A 17,113-nucleotide genomic window follows, 5' to 3' on the forward strand; every position below is an offset into this window, starting at 1 on the left:
CATCCAAAAGGAGCAGGAACAAACTCTACTTGGTGTGGTGTTAGTGTCATGAGAACAAGAAAATTTCACGCCGGGCCTTGTAATTACAAACAAGACGTACGGAGGGGGTGCCGCGCGCACATGAGAACGACGCTTGTCACGTTGGAGGGAGCACACGGAGACGGAGCCAAGACCCAAGAGCGTGACCATTCTTGCCCAGCCACCTTGACAAACAAAAAAGCCTACCAGCCTTTCTCTCACTCTCCTGCCGCAGCAGCACACCGGCACCACCACCCTCCGGCAAAACTACAGAGAGAAACGCCATCGCGCCGGCACAGTGCCCGAGGCAGCCGCGGCCCCACCGCCCAGGCGCCCAGCGCTGTGGGGGTGCCGTCGCCATGACCACCGCACTTGTTTAATCTTCCCCTAAAACCTGCCCTGCCCGGCCCTTTCCCGTGCCGTTCTGCCACTGAGCACATGGCCACACCCACACCCACGCCGCGCGCTGCTCCTCCTCCTGGCTCCTGCTCAGCTCACGTTCGCGCTCCCGCACACATCTCCAGGCTCCAGCTGCGCCGAGTGTGTGAGTGAGGTGCCGAGCTGAGTAGATGGGCTGTACCCGCCGCCGCCATTACCACGCAGCACCGTACCAGAGCAGCAGCAGGTCAGCAGGCCTCACGCGGCGCTGTCCAGGCAGACGCGGCCTGCCCGTCCGTCCGTTCCCCCGCCCCGTGCCGCCGCCGCCGCCGCCGCCGCCGCCAGTCCTCCTCCTCCGTGCGCCCAGCGCCCGCCCAGGGGTTTTCTTCTGGTGAGAAGGCGTCCTGCATTCTCCTGCGCCCTCCCTTGCCGCGCGCTTCGTTGTTTGCTTGCCCCCGCCGCCGGATCTCGTGCTTCTTTCGGAATGCTGGCGCGGTGCGTGCCCATGGCCCATGGGGGAGACGCCGCGCCACAGATTTGTGTGTGTGTGTGTGTGTTTTGAGTCCTGCGTCTACTTGATGTTCTTGAGAAGGGGGGTCCTAGCTGTTCTCCGAGTAGTTTTTGTTTGGGATTTTTTTTTGTTTTCTGTGTCATGTGATATTTCTGGAGTACCAGTGGTTGTTGGTGATTGGTACTTGCAGTTGTGCAAAGCTGTTCTATTTTTAAGTACAGGCTATTGGGGCTGAAGCTAGGGCGGGATTTTGACTTTTTGGATTGTTTTCTCCACACTTGCTGTTTGTTTTTTTTCTTGGGAGCCCCACGTTCGTTAGAAAAGGAGAGAATGTGTGGATTATCTGCACTGTTTTACCTTTCGTTTCGGTGAGAAAAGGGGGGAAATGACGGCTGATTCTTTGATTCCATTGCACAGCAAAATGAGGCACTTTATTTTAGTACTATCTTGATCTGTCCTTATTGAATGACTCCGGGTCCGGGAGATTTCTTACTTCGCTTCTATTGGGCTGGTCTAGTAGTGCATATAAATGCTCCAAGACTGCGCTAAGATAGCCTTTAACACAACGTTTTTATTTATTTTTCTCTTTTATTATGCTTATATCTGTCCCAAGTTGTGGCGCGGCCTGGATTTAATATTGGAGATCCGGGCAAGCGGCATTTTCTGTTTGAGCTAAAAAGCCATGCAGATGGTAGCATTGATGTCTGAGCTAAAAAGCCATGCAAAGTTTTGGAGCTCCTTGTTGGCTTTACAAGGGGAGCATCAGTGGAAATATGGTAAGCTGTGTTCTTATGGTTCTTGTTTCTGATTTTCTGCAGGTTGCTATAACTTTGTCACAATGGATCATGTCCTAATCTAAAGAAGATCACATTTTCATGTCAACATTGAACATACTATCTTTCATTATTGCTGGGTAGTTGGAACGGACAAGTGCATGTTCAAGATGACGGATGTGAGGCGTCATTCCGTGGATGTTCCACTGTCAAGAACCTTAGTGCAGCTCAAGCGAGTGAGATCGCTGCGGGACCCAGCAACAAATTCTTTGAGCAAGTATGCATCTCCTTCTGATCACATGATCTGGGAGACTGCTTCTAGCAATGGGATGACTTTGGATCTTGGCAGGTCAGTACATCATCAGTTGGATGAAGAAGATGAAGATCTGGGAGCGGAGGCTACAATGGGGTCAGAGCGGAGTTTTCGGGCACCAAATGCAAGGACTGCATCGTATAGGAAATCTTCTGCTGTCAAGATCAGAGGCTTGAACCCACCAAGAAACAAGCAGGTTCACCGTGTCCGCCAAGATGGTCACCGCAAGTCATTGGATTCAAACCACTCGAATCATAGTTCTATCCGACAATTGGCAAACAATATGGTCAACAATGTGGGTGCAGAGAAGGAAGAGGAGGAAGTGAATTCTTATGAAAGACCAAAATTTGCACTTCCAGATAAGGATGAAGAAGAAGTGAAAATGCCAGGCTACAAATTCCGGAGCAAGTCTTCTGCTGCGATGAGCCGTGTTGGCAGCCCTTGTATGTCAGCCAGTGAGGCACGCTCTGTTGCGTCAAGAAGAAGCACTTTAGGGCCTGGAACTGAGGATACACGACTGAGGTCGAATGATGTTGTTGGATCAAATTTTAGTGGCTGTGGCATAAGCTACTGCTGGTCAGGAGCGTCAAAATACCGAGAACTTTATTCCGATAGTGATGGTCCAGAGCAACCTCTCTTATCTACTGATGGGACTGAGGCAGCATTCCAAGGTAATGTACCATACACTGAGACACCGAGATGTTTAAGCCAGAAATTTCGCCCTCGGTCCTTCAGTGAACTGATTGGCCTAAATGTTGTTGCTCAGTCCCTCTTATATTCCTCTTGCAAAGGAAAAGTTGCTCCAATGTACTTGTTTCATGGCCCCCGGGGTACTGGTAAGACATCCACAGCGAGGATTTTCGCCGCTGCTCTAAATTGTGTCTCTCTTGAAGAGCAAAGGCCATGTGGGTTCTGTAAAGAGTGTGTCATTCTTTTCTCTGGGAAGAGTAGAGATGTGAAAGAACTTGATGCAGCAAAAATGGATCGTTTAGGTCGAGTAAAGGCACTTCTCAAGAGTGCATCTCTTGTCCCATACTCTTCACGCTTCAAGGTTTTCATAATAGATGAATGCCATCTCTTGCAAGAAGATGCATGGTCAGCAATACTAAAGAGTCTTGATGAGCCATACCGGCATACAGTATACATTATGATTACTTCTGACATAGAAAGTCTGCCTCGCACTTCCATCACACATTGCCAGAAGTTCCATTTTCCAAAGATAAAGGTTGCAGATATTGTCTACAGGTTGGAGAGAATCTGTATAGAAGAAGGACTAGAATTTGACCATGATGGGTTGTACTTCATTGCTGCAAAGTCTAATGGTTCTCTTAGAGATTCAGAAATAATGCTTGACCAACTCAGTTTGCTTGGGAAGAAGATCACAATTTCTCTTGTGCATGAACTTGTGAGTTGTCTACTATTATCTTTCACGTTCTAAGCAAATCATAAAGTCAATATTGTCATGTTTATGCATCTTTTATTTGCAGGTAGGATCAGTGTCTGATGACGAGTTGATTGAACTGCTTGATCTGGCATTGTCATCCGACACCACCAATACTGTAAGACGAGCTAGAGAACTTATGGGATCATCAATTGATCCTTTGCAGCTTGTCTCTCAGTTGGCCAACCTTATTATGGACATTCTCTCGGGGAGATGTCAATCTGCAGTCAGTGTAGTCAGCAAAAGTTTCTTGGGTAGATATGCATGTGAGTATCCTTTCCTTGACATGTTTCTTTCTTCTCGGAGACACGAGCATTCTCTAGTGTTGAAAAAAAATGCATGCTAGTAGTACTTTGAAGATGCTTGAGTTGAACCATATTACTTTTATTGTTGGAAGTTTGTCATGATTATAATTTTATCTTTTTTTTGCGAGGAATAATTTTATCTTGATCTCTCTCCACACACACCTATTTGTTCCACTAAGTTTTCATTCTTATGTCTGAACTTTTCTGTCATGATTATGCAGTGTCTGAGGTTGGAATAAAGAAATTAAGACATGCATTGAAGATACTATCGGAAACTGAAAAGCAATTGAGGACATCAAGGAATCAGGCTACTTGGGTTACAGTTGCGCTTTTGCAGTTTGGCTCCACTGAACCTAACCTTGTTGCTGAACCGAATGATGTGCATGCACAGTCGGTAACTGGATATACAGGTAAGCATAATAAAGCTCAGCATCACATATAATTCTGATTTCTAGACAGAACAGAATGATAACCTTTTTTTTTTCATATCCCACTGTAGATGACTGGGTTTCCAAGGTGCACTCAAGCTCCAATTTTTGTCAGGCATGTAACAGCAACAAGTCCAACTGTTCTGAGCGACACTGTAGGCGGCTTAAGCTTGAGAACATATGGAGGAGAGCCATTGGAAAGTGTCGATCAAGGTCAGCCAAAAGTTTTCTCAGGAAAGAAGGCTTCCTATCATCGGTCCATGTTACTGAAGGTAAAAAAGTGTATACCGTCTCTACTGAATTTTCAATTTGTCATATGGATTGTGCTGAAAATGACATGTTATATGTACAAATTCTCAGAGTTGGCTATAGCAGAAGTTGGATTTGGACACCCGGATCACCTATCAAGAGGACAGAATATGCAAAGCCTAATAGAATGCGCTTTACAACATGTTCTTGGGTGCAATGTGGAGATCAGATTCAAACTTGTATCATGTCCAGTGAGGAAAGATGCTAGGTTGAAGAGACAATCATTCAGTTTTCTCAACTGCTCAGGCCGGAAGCAAGAGCTGTCAGATTCAGTTGTGACTGATGAAGATGAAGCTGTGAGGCCTGGAGCAAGAGAGACACCCCTTAAAGGCTACACCTCCAGTCAGCAGGAATCACCATATATCATGCAACGTGTTGATTCAAAACCAACAGTCCATGGTTGTGAGGATGATGCTCGGAGTACCTTGACGTCAAACAGATCCATGACAGATGACCTGACTAGGACTTGCAGGTCAGAAACTAACTACTCAAAGGGTGTCAGTGAGCAGGGTCGTTTCGATAGCATCCAGGAGCCTGACCTACAACCAAATTGCTTCTCACGAACGCTCAAGCTTCAAAAGAAGCTATTGTCGTCTGGTGCAGCACACACAATCTGTTTGAGGATCCAGCCGCATAACAAAATGGATTTCCTTCCTAAGAAGGAATTCGATACGTACTTCTGTGCATATGAGCCTTATGAGCAGTGTTCAAGGTCAAATTCACGGGCTACTTACAGTTCAAGAGATGACGACCTGTAAGCAATCTGAACTTGGCGTTATTCCACTGTACTTCGATGATCTCGATTAATGCTTCTTTACAGGCAACTATTTTTTCCCGAGAATACGCAGGAGAGCTGTGTATCATTAAAGGCAACTATTTAGCCATATAAATTTCAGTGACTGCATATTCTTACATTACTGTCATGTGTGGAACCAGTGTTGAACTCTTTTATTTCTTCTGCAGGTGGAGCAAGAATTCACGGTTTGGTTCGAATCTACTCTGCTGGAGGGCCCCAAAACAATCCATGTAGCAGAGGTACATCACTCTGTATTTTCACATTACTTGGTCAGAAAAATGAATAGAGTGTTCTTGCCTACTGGTTGCTAGTGTTTCATGTGGCATGTTGACCCCAGTTCTGCCAGTGCGTCCCCCACATCAGCAAGTGCTTTATTGTAAGCGGAGTTGTAGACAGCCAGTGCAACAACCGGCTCAAGCATTGCTGCTGGGGGAAAAGTGGATCATTATAGCAGAACATCAACAAAATGCTGAAAACAGTAACTTTCAATCATTCAGCTAAACTTTTGGATCTGTGAATTTGCAGTAAAAGATGAGCAAACTAGACGGAACACATCAAACATTTACCAATTTTGCCCTAATCTGGAGACATGGACACCTGAGGGCTGAGGCGGCAATTTTGAAGGAAAAGTTTAGGGATGGGGCCTGTGTAGATCACGTTCTTGAAGAACTGAGAAACTACTGTTTAATCGGTAGGCTGCATTTAGTGATATTTTCTCGGTAATGCAGGTAATTTTATGAGAGGAATAATGTTAGTGGTCAGTTGTACAGCACGCCAATGATGAAACCGTGTATACTGAATTTTGTAGGACGATTTGATGCTCGATCTCCATTTCTATGATCTCTTAACTGGATTTTTTTCGTGCAGCTATTTTATAATTCATTAACCCCACTAGCATATTCAAGGCGTCTGATGGTTTGTGGTAGAACTGAGGCCAATTCAACCTTTTGTAACAGAACATGAAGAATGAACAATTGCATCGCGATCCAACTTAGTACCACTCAAATCAAATGGGAACCGATCAAAAGGGCATCATCTGTCCATCGTCCAAAAAAGAGTCCACCATGAGTAAAGTTTAGACTCTAAAACGAGCGAGCTAGATCTTCTTAAATGGGGTGAAAAAATGTTCGAGGTCGCCACGAGAACTAACGTTTCAGAAGGCCTTAGTTCCGAAACCACCAGCAGCTACCATACCAATGAGGAATGGGAAATGGTCGAGGTCGACGGCGGGGAAGCTAGGCGAGACCATCAATGTCGACCCGATCTGGGGTAGACCTTCCTTTCTGTCCCTCAACAAGCATCACGCCAAGCTGGCCTTTTGTACCTCCCCCAAAGGAGTACAGCCTGCCGGACTCGGTGAGGACCAATGTGTGAGGGGAACCCAAACCTTGGTTAATCCTGTCCACGCTCTTCGTCGCGCTAATCTGCACAACCTTTTCATTCAGCGCAACAATCGAAGTGGCTAGCTTGGGAGTACGAACAGTTTCCTTTTCCTCGCCATCCACCTGAAAGCAGGAGAGATGAGACGGCACAATCAGGAATTCAGAAGTTTAATGCAGTAGTTGATTGTTACTATGACTTCTTCAGAGTTATTCAAGACTCATGGAAGATGATGATCAAACCTGAATACGCAGTCTTGCCCCACGCCCAAAGAAGTAGACGTCGCCATTATCGGCGACGACGAAGGTAGTGTAATCGCCAGCTGACAGATGCCTAGCCTTTACGTCCTTCAAGCCTTCCACTTCCGCGGGGAGGCACATGCATTGGTCTACATTACCATGTCCCAGACAGCCGTGTCCCCTCCATCCCCAGGTGAACACACGTCCATCTAGTGCTAAAGCTGCACAATGGAAAGCGCCTGCATAAATCGACAGTGGCTTTACATCCAGTTCATGGAAATGTTGGACCAACAGTGGGATCCCCAGGTCTGCCGTGTCTCCATGCCCAAGCTTGCCTCCTAAACCGCAGCCTACCGAGTAAACCGACCTGCAAATGGACACCCAAACTCAACTCATTCAAAGAGAACTCACATCAAAAGAGCTCATGGCCCTCCTAAACAATTTCCAAGAAAGGTTGTTCAGTGTATGAAAATGCTTATCTGATAAAATAAAACTGTAGTAAGAAGCCAAGCAAGGGATAGTACTGGGTCAAGGAACGACACTTACATTCCCGTCGGTTGGTAGGCCAACATAAGGAGATAGCAATAGCCAGCAGCAATCTGCACAACAAGAGCATTCTCAAGCGGTCCAGAGAGATGACGAGGCTCAACATCGGTAAGCTCTGAAGCATGACCAAGCCTCGCCTCACGACCCCAAGAGAAAGTATAAACCTGACCCTCTCTAGACAGAACCGCAGAGAATTTGCCTCCTATAGATGCTTGAACTACAAAGATACCTTTCAGTGATTCCAATAACTTAGGACTGCTAGTATAAGTCCCAGAAGATCTCGAACCCTCAAAAGCATCCTGTCCAAATTTGTACACACTTCCCGTGTCGCTCACAAGCATTGTCTGCCTAGACCCAACTGTGGCCTGTGTGACTCTGATGCCTTGCAGAGACCTACAAGAACAACAGTTTGTTAACATTGCGGACATTTCTTCATTAGCAAAATCAACATCCCTTACCTAATAAGACATGGTTCGAACTGGTCTTCTGTATTCCCAAGCCCTAGCTGTCCTGAGCAGTTTGCGCCGAATGAGTACACACCCCCCTTTGCAGTGACAACAATACTGTGTCCTTGTCCAGCGATAACCTGAGATTTCTCACACCGGTAGTTCCTCTCACCGACCAACAAGTACCCGAGGACGAGCTTCCAAGAGCCTCCACAACGCTGCTTCAACTTCTCCTTTTCCTCATGCTTCATTGACTTAAACATGGCCTTCTGACAGCATGTATCAAGTGCTGCAAGTTCTGGAAGGGACAACGCAGCATCTGGTTGAAAGTTTGCAGGGCTTCTGAAGAATTTACATGTACCCTGAACAACATTGTATCTCGTCATAGACATCATAAGCAGCATTTCGAAATTCGAATACTGGAAACAAATAATGGTTGTTCAAACTTGTCTCCAAAGCAGCCAGATCATTAGGGTTCAGCTTGTAGGATGAGAGCAAATGGAGGAGAATGGACGGGTTTGCAACGAGTGGGATTTGCTCTGTGATTTCATTTGCATTGCACTTACGCTGCGAGTGATCCGTTGCTGGATTTGATGGAGAAGAGTTGAATTCATTCACAGTTTGATGGAGCTTTATAACCGCGGAGGCTTTGTTGTCCGTGGCATCCATTGGGCGCTGCATGAGTTTGTGCCTGAAATCGGAAAGAACTGAAGCTGCTGAGAAAAAATAAAGGAAGCAGAAAATCACACATTCTGGATAGCACCAATGTCCCAACTCGGTAGTATCATTTTACTCCTGGATTACAAACAGACTATTAAAATGCATTTATATACAAAACTATTAGTCAAACATTCTAGTATTTTACAAATGTACAAGTAGGGGGCAGTGATGGATCATAGCCATAATAACCCCCCCCCCCCCCCCCCCCGCACAATCCACCTCAACTTTTAATTATTCTTAGCTCAAAATTATATAAAATAAGTCCAGCTCTTTTTGAGCTTGTTCCCTAAATTATTTAGGCTTTTGCCTTTTACCAACCCTAGGTAAGTCAACAATTCTGACTCTGAAATTAGCAGAAGCAGCAAGATCATTATTACTGAAGCTAGTCAGGTACGTCTTATCCAAGTATACTAAAAACAAATCTAAGAATATCAAAATATAACAGAAACAAATCTAAGATGAATATCAAAGTATAGCAAAAAGAAATCTTGAAAAATATATAAAAAGGATTAAAGAAAATCCAATTAAAAAAGAATCAAGCAAACCTTGGGAAACACTTGTGGTATTGTGCCCAACAACACTAGCAAGGTAATTATTCAAGGTTTATTTTTTTTTCCCTCCAAACAAGTGTACATACATGGTTAAAGAAGAAGGAAGGAACCATCTATTCATCAGAGAATAAGTGGCAGCATGGTCCTCGCAAGATCAACATAGTAGCATCGTAAAAAAAAAATCAAAAGATGACCAAGAATATCCCCTTTCAGTTTACCTTCAAAAGAATTGAAAGATCGTCTAATAAAAATCAGCCAGTACTCAAAATTACCCAAAACCACAAGAGACGGTTGAAAACACGCACGAGGATCTAATGTGGGGCTGGCATACCTGGTTCCCTGGTGGCTGCCTGCTAGTCGACGGCGAAGAACTCGCCGACACGGAATAAAGGCTGAGAGAGAGAGAGAGAGAGGTGAATGGGACTACGGGTTGTTTGGATTAAAGAAACAGGGTAGTTTTGATATAGAAGGAAATAAAGGTTTTAGAGGGTTTTTAGGAAAAATCTGTTTTCAGGTCAGTTATTCGGCGGAAACTGGAAATCTCTTACACTGTGTTCGGCCGGTCTACTCTCCTCCAGCGCTAATTTTCTCTCACACAACTCCAGCCACCAGCTCCAGCTCCAGCCAGCCCAACAATATTTTTCTCTCAAAGCATTCCAGCTCCTTCCTCCATCTCTGAGATATCTACCATTCCAAATCTTCGTATTTGCATTCCATCCACCAGCCTTCGTCCTCGTCCATATCCTCCCTTCCATTTCCTCTCTCCCTTACCACCTCGCCTCGCCTCCTAATTGGCCGACTGGCTCTTCGCGCGCAAAATCTTCTCCGGCCGCCGGCGCCGGGCACGGCTGCCGGCCAACTCCGGACGAGCATGACGAGGAGGCGGCGGTCGTTGACGCCCCCCTCTCCTCGAAGAGCGCGGCACCGCGGGCCTACAAGAGGGTCCTGCAGCACCCGCATCGGCGTGACGGCGAGGTCGGGCGGCACCACCACCACCCCCCCTGCACCGGCGCAGCCTCACGCGTTTCAGCACCCTGATGGAGCCATGTTCAACTGCAGGAAGGGAGGGGAGATGAGAGGAAGGGAGCGCTACCATCGATGGCGCTCAGCTCGGGGCGGTGGTGGAGAAGACGCCGAAGCCCTTGCCGCCGCCACACGCGCGGATCGTGCAGCCGCGGAGATCGGCGTCGTTGGCCTGCCAAGGGAAGGGAGGGGTCGGGGGGTTTATGGTTTTGGGAGCAGGGGAGCTGGAGTAGAGGGAAGGGTGAGGGGCCTACCTGCAGCCATTGGAGGAAGGATTCGAGCTTGGCCTCGCCGGCAGCTGCTGCCATAGCTGTGTTCGATGAATTGCGTGAGCGAAGTGGAGGGAGGCCGCCGCCCGCACCCGAAAACGAACTCGGCGGCGGGTGGAATGCAGCCGCTGGGCGGAGCGGGAGCGAGGCGTCAGGGTAGGAGGGGATCGAAGGCGAGCGGCGCGGTGAGGTAAGGAGGTGGAGCGTTGGAGGCTGGGTCGATCACCCCCCAACGACGCCACTCGCTCAGGTTGTAGAAGTCATCATTGCGTTCGCGTGAAAGAAAAACACTGTTAATGGCTGGAGCTGGAGGCTGGAGCTGGAATGATATGAGAAAAAAATACTGTAGGGCTGGAGCACCAGCCGAACAACCGAACACGGTATATTTACTAGAAAACATTTTTCTTTTTCTTTTTTTTTGAAGTAAAAACTTTTTTTTCACAATATGGTAAATTCTTAGGATTGTAATGATAATATAGTCATACTAACTGGACATATTCAATGGTTTCAATGTGAGCATGAATAAATACATCATTAGTGCCAAAATAATTCAATACTAATACAAAATAAATACCAAATGTACATCTTTATTTCAATAATTGATCAGTTTGACATTTCACATTCACATAAACATTCAAATTGAAATTTATCTGTATCGTACAAGTACACAACCAAAATCTACCAAAGTGTATACCAACTATACCAAAATAACCACATGTCACTTGAAAATAATTGAAAAAAAATCATTATAAACTAACCACATTCAAACTAGCCAATGAACCTTCTCTCAAGTTCAAGTCATCGGTTCTATACGTCTCAAATCAATGTTGAGATCAAAAAATTCGTGCTCATTCTCACTATTTCTTAAAATCACAAATTCCTCTAACTATGGAGCATGAAACGAAACATAATGACCATCAAAGAAGAGAGAATGAAGTGAGAGAGGAGACACTAAACATAGGTGCATACCATTGCCCCAATCCAATGGATTATGTCATACAGGGAGGAACCCATGAAGGTTGGGACAGAAAGAAAGTAGGTTTTGCTTCTGCTTCCTTGGAGCTCCCACAATAGCCTAGAAGTCTTCCCCATGGTGCTAAGCGAAAATTTCTGCCAATTGCTCAGGACATGGGGGGGCAAATTTCGAACCCGACACATCCACTGCATGATCCTTTTCAGCTATAGTTCCGGGATTGGATTTAAAGGGGACGGGAATAATTCTTTGTTAGCTTTAGGCTAACAATCCGGTTCGAGCCCCGTGTAGAAGGGCTCTCACTCAACGGACCAAAGGTATGCCGAGGATAACAAGCTGATGACTCCCAAGAGCTCTTATCGAATGAGTCGTGATGGCGACTCATCACATCCTAGGGTTGAAGAAGGTCCCAAGGGTTCGGTTGTTTGCCGATGAAAGTGGTACATGAGTTGGGTTTAGAACGTCGTGAGACAGTTCGGTTCCTATCTACCATTAAACACCAAGGAGAACTACGAGGAGCCAGCCCTAGTACGAGAGGACTAGGTTGGGTCAACCTATAGTGTACCAATTGTTATGCCAATAGCAGCGCCAGGCAGCTAAGTTGGTATGGAAGAATTGTTGCGCCGTGGGAAATCCTTCTCTATAAAAGTTCTCGTATGAGGTTTTTGAATAGAATTTCGATAGGCGAGAGGTGTAAGCACCGCGAGGTGTGAAGCGGTCTCATACTAAATGAATGAAACTTTCCAACCTTCGAAAAAAGGTCTCATTTTTCAATATCATGAATCGTTTACAAGACAGCTGATAGGTCGCAATGGAGAGACTTTCCAGTTGACAGAAGAGCGATTGCAAGAGATAGGGCACAACTAGACGAATGGCACACAGATTTACTTATAGCTTAGTTTCCTATCGACCTCGGCTGTGTAATGAAATACATTTTGTGGGTGGTGGTTTTGATTTCTTTTTGTTATTATCTATTTAAAACAACCCATCCATCCTCTCTTTCGTATACGAGAAGTGAGTAGTTGTCTCACTCGCTCCGCCATCAACAAGAAATCCATTCCGCAGAAGTAAAGTCAACTGATTCTTTCATTCCAGTTGTTAGCTCGCCCGTAATACAGCTCAGCTTGAGAGACTTACGCAATGCAATCGATGTCTGCCGGTATGGTTTGAGTTTTAAGGTATACCTCATCCCCGATTTGATTACTTTATGCGGCTTATGCCTCTTACCCTGCTCTTTAAGTTCAGTTCCGGTTAGCCCTACTACTTATGGATTGGATTAGTCTCCAATAAGAGGAATCTATTTACTCGGAAAAAGTAGCGCTGGGAGTTCGGTGGAAGGGGAAACCATTCCCGTATGGAGCCAGCCTCCCTTAAAAGAATGTCTATATGGGGTCACCACTCTTTTCAGTAGAAGACTGAGTGGGAAGCAGCGGAAGATGAAGCCAATCGATAAGGTGTAGTGAAAGTCCTACATGGTCGTTCATATGGCTAAATTAGTATTGAAGTAAGAAGGGAGAGATGCTAATAATAATACCAAAAGCATGGGGGCTGGCTACGAAGTTTTTTCTCCCGATCGACTCCAGAGGCTAGGTAATAATAGAAAGATGAAGAAAAGTGGGTGGGCATGAGGTATCACAGGAATCTTCATGTTAAAATGTGAATGGAAGCTTTAATCACATTCGGATTTTCTAATCCTTACTTTCGGATGCACATGACGAGAGCACCTCCTCTCTAACACGCCATGGCGAAGAGGCAGCCTGAGCTCGATCAAATGGCTGGCCCGGGAAGGAAGAAGCCGAACTGATTTATAGTAGGTGCATTAGTACCGACTGGTGGCTCGAGCCGGCACTAGACCTCTCCACTTAGTACCGGCTGGAGCCTCTAGCCGATACTAAATGAACTCGGCGACATTTTGTACCGACTGATGGCTCCAGCCGGTACTAAGTTGCCGCTAGCCGTTGCGCACCGGCATCGCTAGCACACTTTAGTGCCGGCTAAAAGAGTCCCAGGGGCACTAAGACCCGGTACTAAATGTGAGTGTTAGTACCAGCCGGAACCGTGCCCGTACTAAGGGACACGGATGAATGTGAAATTTTCTAGTAGTGTACACCACTCTGCATTTTCACATAACTTGGTCAGAAAAGCGAATAAAGTGTTCTTGCCTGCTGGTTGCTAGTGTTTCATGTGGCATGTTGATCCCAATTCTCCCAGTGCATCCTCCACATCAGCTAGTGCTTTATTGTAAGTGGAGTTGCATACAGCCACTGCAATAACTGGTTCAAGCATTGCTGCTGGGGAAAAGTGGATTATAAAGCAACAAAATGCTGGAAAACAGTGACTTTCAATCATTCAGCTAACCTTTTGAATCTGTGAATTTGTAGTAAAAGATGAGCAAACTAGACGGAACACATCAAACATTTGCCAATTTTGCCCGAATCTGGAGACATGGACACCTGAGGCGGCAATTTTTCTTTGAAGGAAAAGTTAAGGGATGAGGCCAGTGTAGATCTTGTTCTTGAACAACTGAGAAACTACCATTTGATCGCTAGGCTGCATTTAGTGATATTATCTTGGAAATGCAGGTTCTTTTAGTGATATTATCTTGGAAATGCAGGTTCTTTTATGATCTCTTAACTGGATTTTTTTTTTGTGCAGCTATTTTATAATTTATCGACCCCACTAGCATATTCAAGGCGTTTGCTGGTTTCTGGTAGAATTGAGGTCAATTCGACCTTTTATAACAGAACATGAAGAATGAACAATTGCATCGCGATCCAACTTAGTATCACTCAAATCAAATGGGAACCGATCAAAAGGGCATCATCTGTCCATCGTCCAAAAAAGAGGCCACCACGAGAACTACAGTTCAGACTCTAAAACGATCGAGCTAGATGTTCTAAATAAACAGGCTGAAAAAAAATGTTCGAAGTCGCCACGAGAACTACCGTTGCAGAAGGCACTCCTTAGTTCCGAAACCACCAGCAGCTACCATACCATGAGGAATGGGAAATTGTCGAGGTCGATGCTGGAGAAGCTAGGCAAGACCATCAATGTCGACCCGATCTAGGGTAGACCTCCCTTCCTGTCCCTCAACAAGCTTCACACCAAGCTGGCCTTTTTCACCTCCCCCAAAGGAGTACAGCCTGCCGGACTCGGTGAGGACCAATGTATGATGAGCGGAAGCCAAACCTTGGTAATCCCAGGCATGCGTCGCGCTAATCTGCGCAATCTTTTCATTCAGCGCGACAATCGAAGTGGCTAGCTTGGGAGTCAAGACAGTATCCTTTTCCACGCCATCCGCCTGAAACCAGGAGAGATGAATCGGCACAATCAGGAATTCAGAAGTTTAATTCAGGAGTTGATTGTTACTATGACTTGTTCAGAATTATTCAAGACTCATGGAAGATGATGATCAAACCTGAACAAGCAGACTTGTCCCCGACCCAAAGAAGTAGACGTCGCCATTATCTGCGACGACGAAGGTGGTGTAATCGCCAGCTGACAGATGCCTAGCCTTTACATACTTCAAGTCTTCCACTTCCGTGGGGAGGCACACACATTCGCCTACATTTCCATGTCCCAGACACCCGTGTCCACTCCATCCCCAGGTGAACACACGTCCATCTAGTGCCAGAGCTGCACAATGGAAAGCGCCTGCATATATCGACAGTGGCTTTACATCCTGTGCATGGAAATGTTGGACCAACGCTGGGATCACCAGGTTTCTCTTGTCTCCATGCCCAAGCTTTCCTCCTTGACCGCAGCCTACCGAGTAAACCGACCTGCAAATGGACACCCAAACTCAACTCATTCAGAGAGAACTCACATCAAAAGAGCTCATGGCCCTCCTAAACAATTTCCAAGAAAGGTTGTTCAGCGTATGAAAATGCTTATCTGATAAAATAAAACTGTAGTAAGAAGCCAAGCAAGGGATAGTACTGGGTCAAGGAACGACACTTACATTCCCGTCGGTTGGTAGGCCAACATAAGGAGATAGCAATAGCCAGCAGCAATCTGCACAACAAGAGCATTCTCAAGCGGTCCAGAGAGAAGACGAGGCTCAACATCGGTAAGCTCTGAAGCATGACCAAGCCTCGCCTCACGACCCCAAGAGAAAGTATAAACCTGACCCTCTCTAGACAGAACCGCAGAGAATTTGCCTCCTATAGATGCTTGAACTACAAAGATACCTTTCAGTGATTCCAACAACTTAGGACTGCTAGTATAAGTCCCAGTCCCAGAGGATTCCAAATCCCCAAAAGCATCCTGTCCAAATTTGTACACACTTCCCGTGTCGGTCACAAGCATTGTCTGCCTAGACCCAACTGCTGCCTGTGTGATTCTGATGCCTTGCAGAGACCTACAAGAACAACAGTTTGTAACGTTGCGGGTAGTTCTTTATCAGCAAAATCAACATCCCTTACCTAATAAGACATGGTTCGAACTGGTCTTTTGTATTCCCAAGCCCTAGCTGTCCCGAGCGATTTGCGCCGAATGAGTACACATCCCCCTTTGTTGTGACAACAATGCTGTGTCCTAGTCCAGCAATAACCTGAGATTTCTCACGGCGGTAGTTCCTCTCACCGACCAACAGGTACCCAAGGACGAGCTTCCAAGAGCCTCCACAACGCTGCTTCAACTTCTCCTTTTCCTCATGCTTCATTGACTTAAACATGGCCTTCTGACAGCAAGTATCAAGTGCTGCAAGTTCTGGAAGAGACAACGCAGCATCTGGCTCAAAGTTTGCAGGGCTTCTGAAGAATTTACATGTACCCTGAACAACATTGTTTGTATCTCGTCATAAACATCATAAACAGCATTTGAAAATTCGTATACTGAAAACAAATAATGGTTGTGCAAACTTGCCTCCAAAGCAGCCAGATCATTAGGTTCCAGCTCGTAGGATGAGAGCAAATGGAGGAGAATGGACGGGTTTGCAGCGAGTGGGATTTGCTCAGTGATTTCATTTGCATCGCACTTACGCTGAGAGTGATCCGTTGCTGGATTTGATGGAGAAGAGTTGGATTCATTCACAGTTTGATGGAGCTTTATAACCACGGAGGCTCTGTTGCCCGTGGCATCCATTGGGCGCTGCATGAGCTTGGAAAGAACTAGAGCTGCTGAGAAAAAAAAAAGGGAAGCAGAAAATCAGACTCTGGATACCACCAATGTCCCAACTCTGTTGTATCATGTTACTCATGGATTACAAACAGACTAGTAAAATGCATTTTCTACACAAAACTATTAGTCAAACATTTTTATTAAACGTAATTTTTTTTGAAAGGAAAACATTCTATTTTACAAATTTACAAGTACCAGTGATGGATCATAGCCATAATACCTCCCCCTCTCACAATCCAACTCAACTTTTAACTATTCTTAGCTCAAAAATGTATAAAATATAAATAAAATATAAGTCCAACCCTTTTTTATATCGTTCCCTATATTAATTAGGCTTTTGCGTTTTACCAAACCTAGGTACAAATCAAACCGTTAAGAGTAGGAACAGTTCATAGTAAAATGGCATTGATAAGACCCTTAAGTCAGCAATTCTGACTGTGAAATTAGCAGAAGCAGAAAGATCATTACTGAAGCTAGTCAGGTAAGTCTTAGTATAATAAAAACAAATATAAGAAGAATATCAAAGTATAACAAAAACAAATCTAAGAAGAATAGCAAAGTACAGCAAAAACA

General features: G+C 45.4%; 3 protein-coding genes across 7 annotated transcripts; 1 reads left to right on the forward strand and 2 right to left on the reverse strand.

Moving 5' to 3' along the window:
- The first annotated feature begins 434 nt into the window (after positions 1–434).
- On the forward strand, positions 435–6,125 carry LOC120641281 (protein STICHEL-like 2). 2 transcript variants are annotated; one of them, XM_039917328.1, is made up of 8 exons: positions 435–787; positions 1,726–3,398; positions 3,481–3,700; positions 3,961–4,149; positions 4,239–4,439; positions 4,528–5,230; positions 5,440–5,511; positions 5,798–6,125. In XM_039917328.1, exons 2-7 carry the CDS (start codon positions 1,842–1,844, stop codon positions 5,504–5,506), a joined length of 2,937 nt encoding a protein of 978 aa, XP_039773262.1. In that variant the 5' UTR covers positions 435–787; positions 1,726–1,841; the 3' UTR covers positions 5,507–5,511; positions 5,798–6,125. The 2 variants fall into 2 exon arrangements, with proteins under 2 accessions (XP_039773262.1, XP_039773261.1); XM_039917327.1 differs by lacking the exon at positions 5,798–6,125 and adding an exon at positions 5,610–5,774.
- A 121-nt stretch (positions 6,126–6,246) lies between these two features.
- LOC120641284 (ultraviolet-B receptor UVR8-like) lies at positions 6,247–10,690 on the reverse strand. Of its 4 annotated transcripts, none has more exons than XM_039917334.1 (9): positions 10,432–10,690; positions 10,248–10,349; positions 9,703–10,155; positions 9,486–9,546; positions 8,450–8,574; positions 7,896–8,245; positions 7,438–7,830; positions 6,895–7,258; positions 6,247–6,777 (listed from the first exon to the last, which is right to left on the reverse strand). In XM_039917334.1, the coding sequence occupies exons 5-9, from the start codon at positions 8,495–8,497 to the stop codon at positions 6,508–6,510; spliced, it is 1,425 nt and encodes a 474-aa protein (XP_039773268.1). In that variant the 5' UTR covers positions 8,498–8,574; positions 9,486–9,546; positions 9,703–10,155; positions 10,248–10,349; positions 10,432–10,690; the 3' UTR covers positions 6,247–6,507. The 4 variants fall into 4 exon arrangements, with proteins under 4 accessions (XP_039773268.1, XP_039773267.1, XP_039773269.1 ...); XM_039917333.1 differs by having other exon boundaries at positions 7,896–8,247; positions 8,336–8,574; XM_039917335.1 differs by lacking the exons at positions 9,486–9,546; positions 9,703–10,155.
- A 3,484-nt stretch (positions 10,691–14,174) lies between these two features.
- Positions 14,175–16,517, reverse strand: LOC120641283 (ultraviolet-B receptor UVR8-like). Its single transcript, XM_039917331.1, has 5 exons — positions 16,286–16,517; positions 15,844–16,193; positions 15,381–15,779; positions 14,838–15,201; positions 14,175–14,720 (listed from the first exon to the last, which is right to left on the reverse strand). Exons 1-5 carry the CDS (start codon positions 16,514–16,516, stop codon positions 14,454–14,456), a joined length of 1,611 nt encoding a protein of 536 aa, XP_039773265.1. The 5' UTR covers position 16,517; the 3' UTR covers positions 14,175–14,453.
- Between the last annotated feature and the right edge of the window lie 596 nt (positions 16,518–17,113).

Source organism: Panicum virgatum, chromosome 7K (genome assembly GCF_016808335.1).
Source record: "Panicum virgatum strain AP13 chromosome 7K, P.virgatum_v5, whole genome shotgun sequence".
Taxonomy (NCBI): Eukaryota; Viridiplantae; Streptophyta; class Magnoliopsida; order Poales; family Poaceae; genus Panicum; species Panicum virgatum.

Coding starts and splice junctions, on each gene's coding strand:
- LOC120641281 (XM_039917328.1), top strand. CDS start 1,842: ATGTTCAAGATGACGGATGTGAGGCGTCATTCCGTGGATGTTCCACTG. Junction 3,701..3,960: donor TTTCTTGGGTAGATATGCAT/GTGAGTATCCTT, acceptor ATGATTATGCAG/TGTCTGAGGTTGGAATAAAG. Junction 4,440..4,527: donor ATCGGTCCATGTTACTGAAG/GTAAAAAAGTGT, acceptor ACAAATTCTCAG/AGTTGGCTATAGCAGAAGTT.
- LOC120641284 (XM_039917333.1), bottom strand. CDS start 8,564: ATGCAGCGCCCAATGGATGCCACGGACAACAAAGCCTCCGCGGTTATA. Junction 8,248..8,335: donor TAATGATCTGGCTGCTTTGG/AGACAAGTTTGA, acceptor ACAATGTTGTTC/AGGGTACATGTAAATTCTTC. Junction 7,831..7,895: donor TTCGAACCATGTCTTATTAG/GTAAGGGATGTT, acceptor TTGTTCTTGTAG/GTCTCTGCAAGGCATCAGAG.
- LOC120641283 (XM_039917331.1), bottom strand. CDS start 16,516: ATGCAGCGCCCAATGGATGCCACGGGCAACAGAGCCTCCGTGGTTATA. Junction 15,202..15,380: donor GCCTACCAACCGACGGGAAT/GTAAGTGTCGTT, acceptor GTCCATTTGCAG/GTCGGTTTACTCGGTAGGCT. Junction 14,721..14,837: donor GGACAAGTCTGCTTGTTCAG/GTTTGATCATCA, acceptor TCCTGGTTTCAG/GCGGATGGCGTGGAAAAGGA.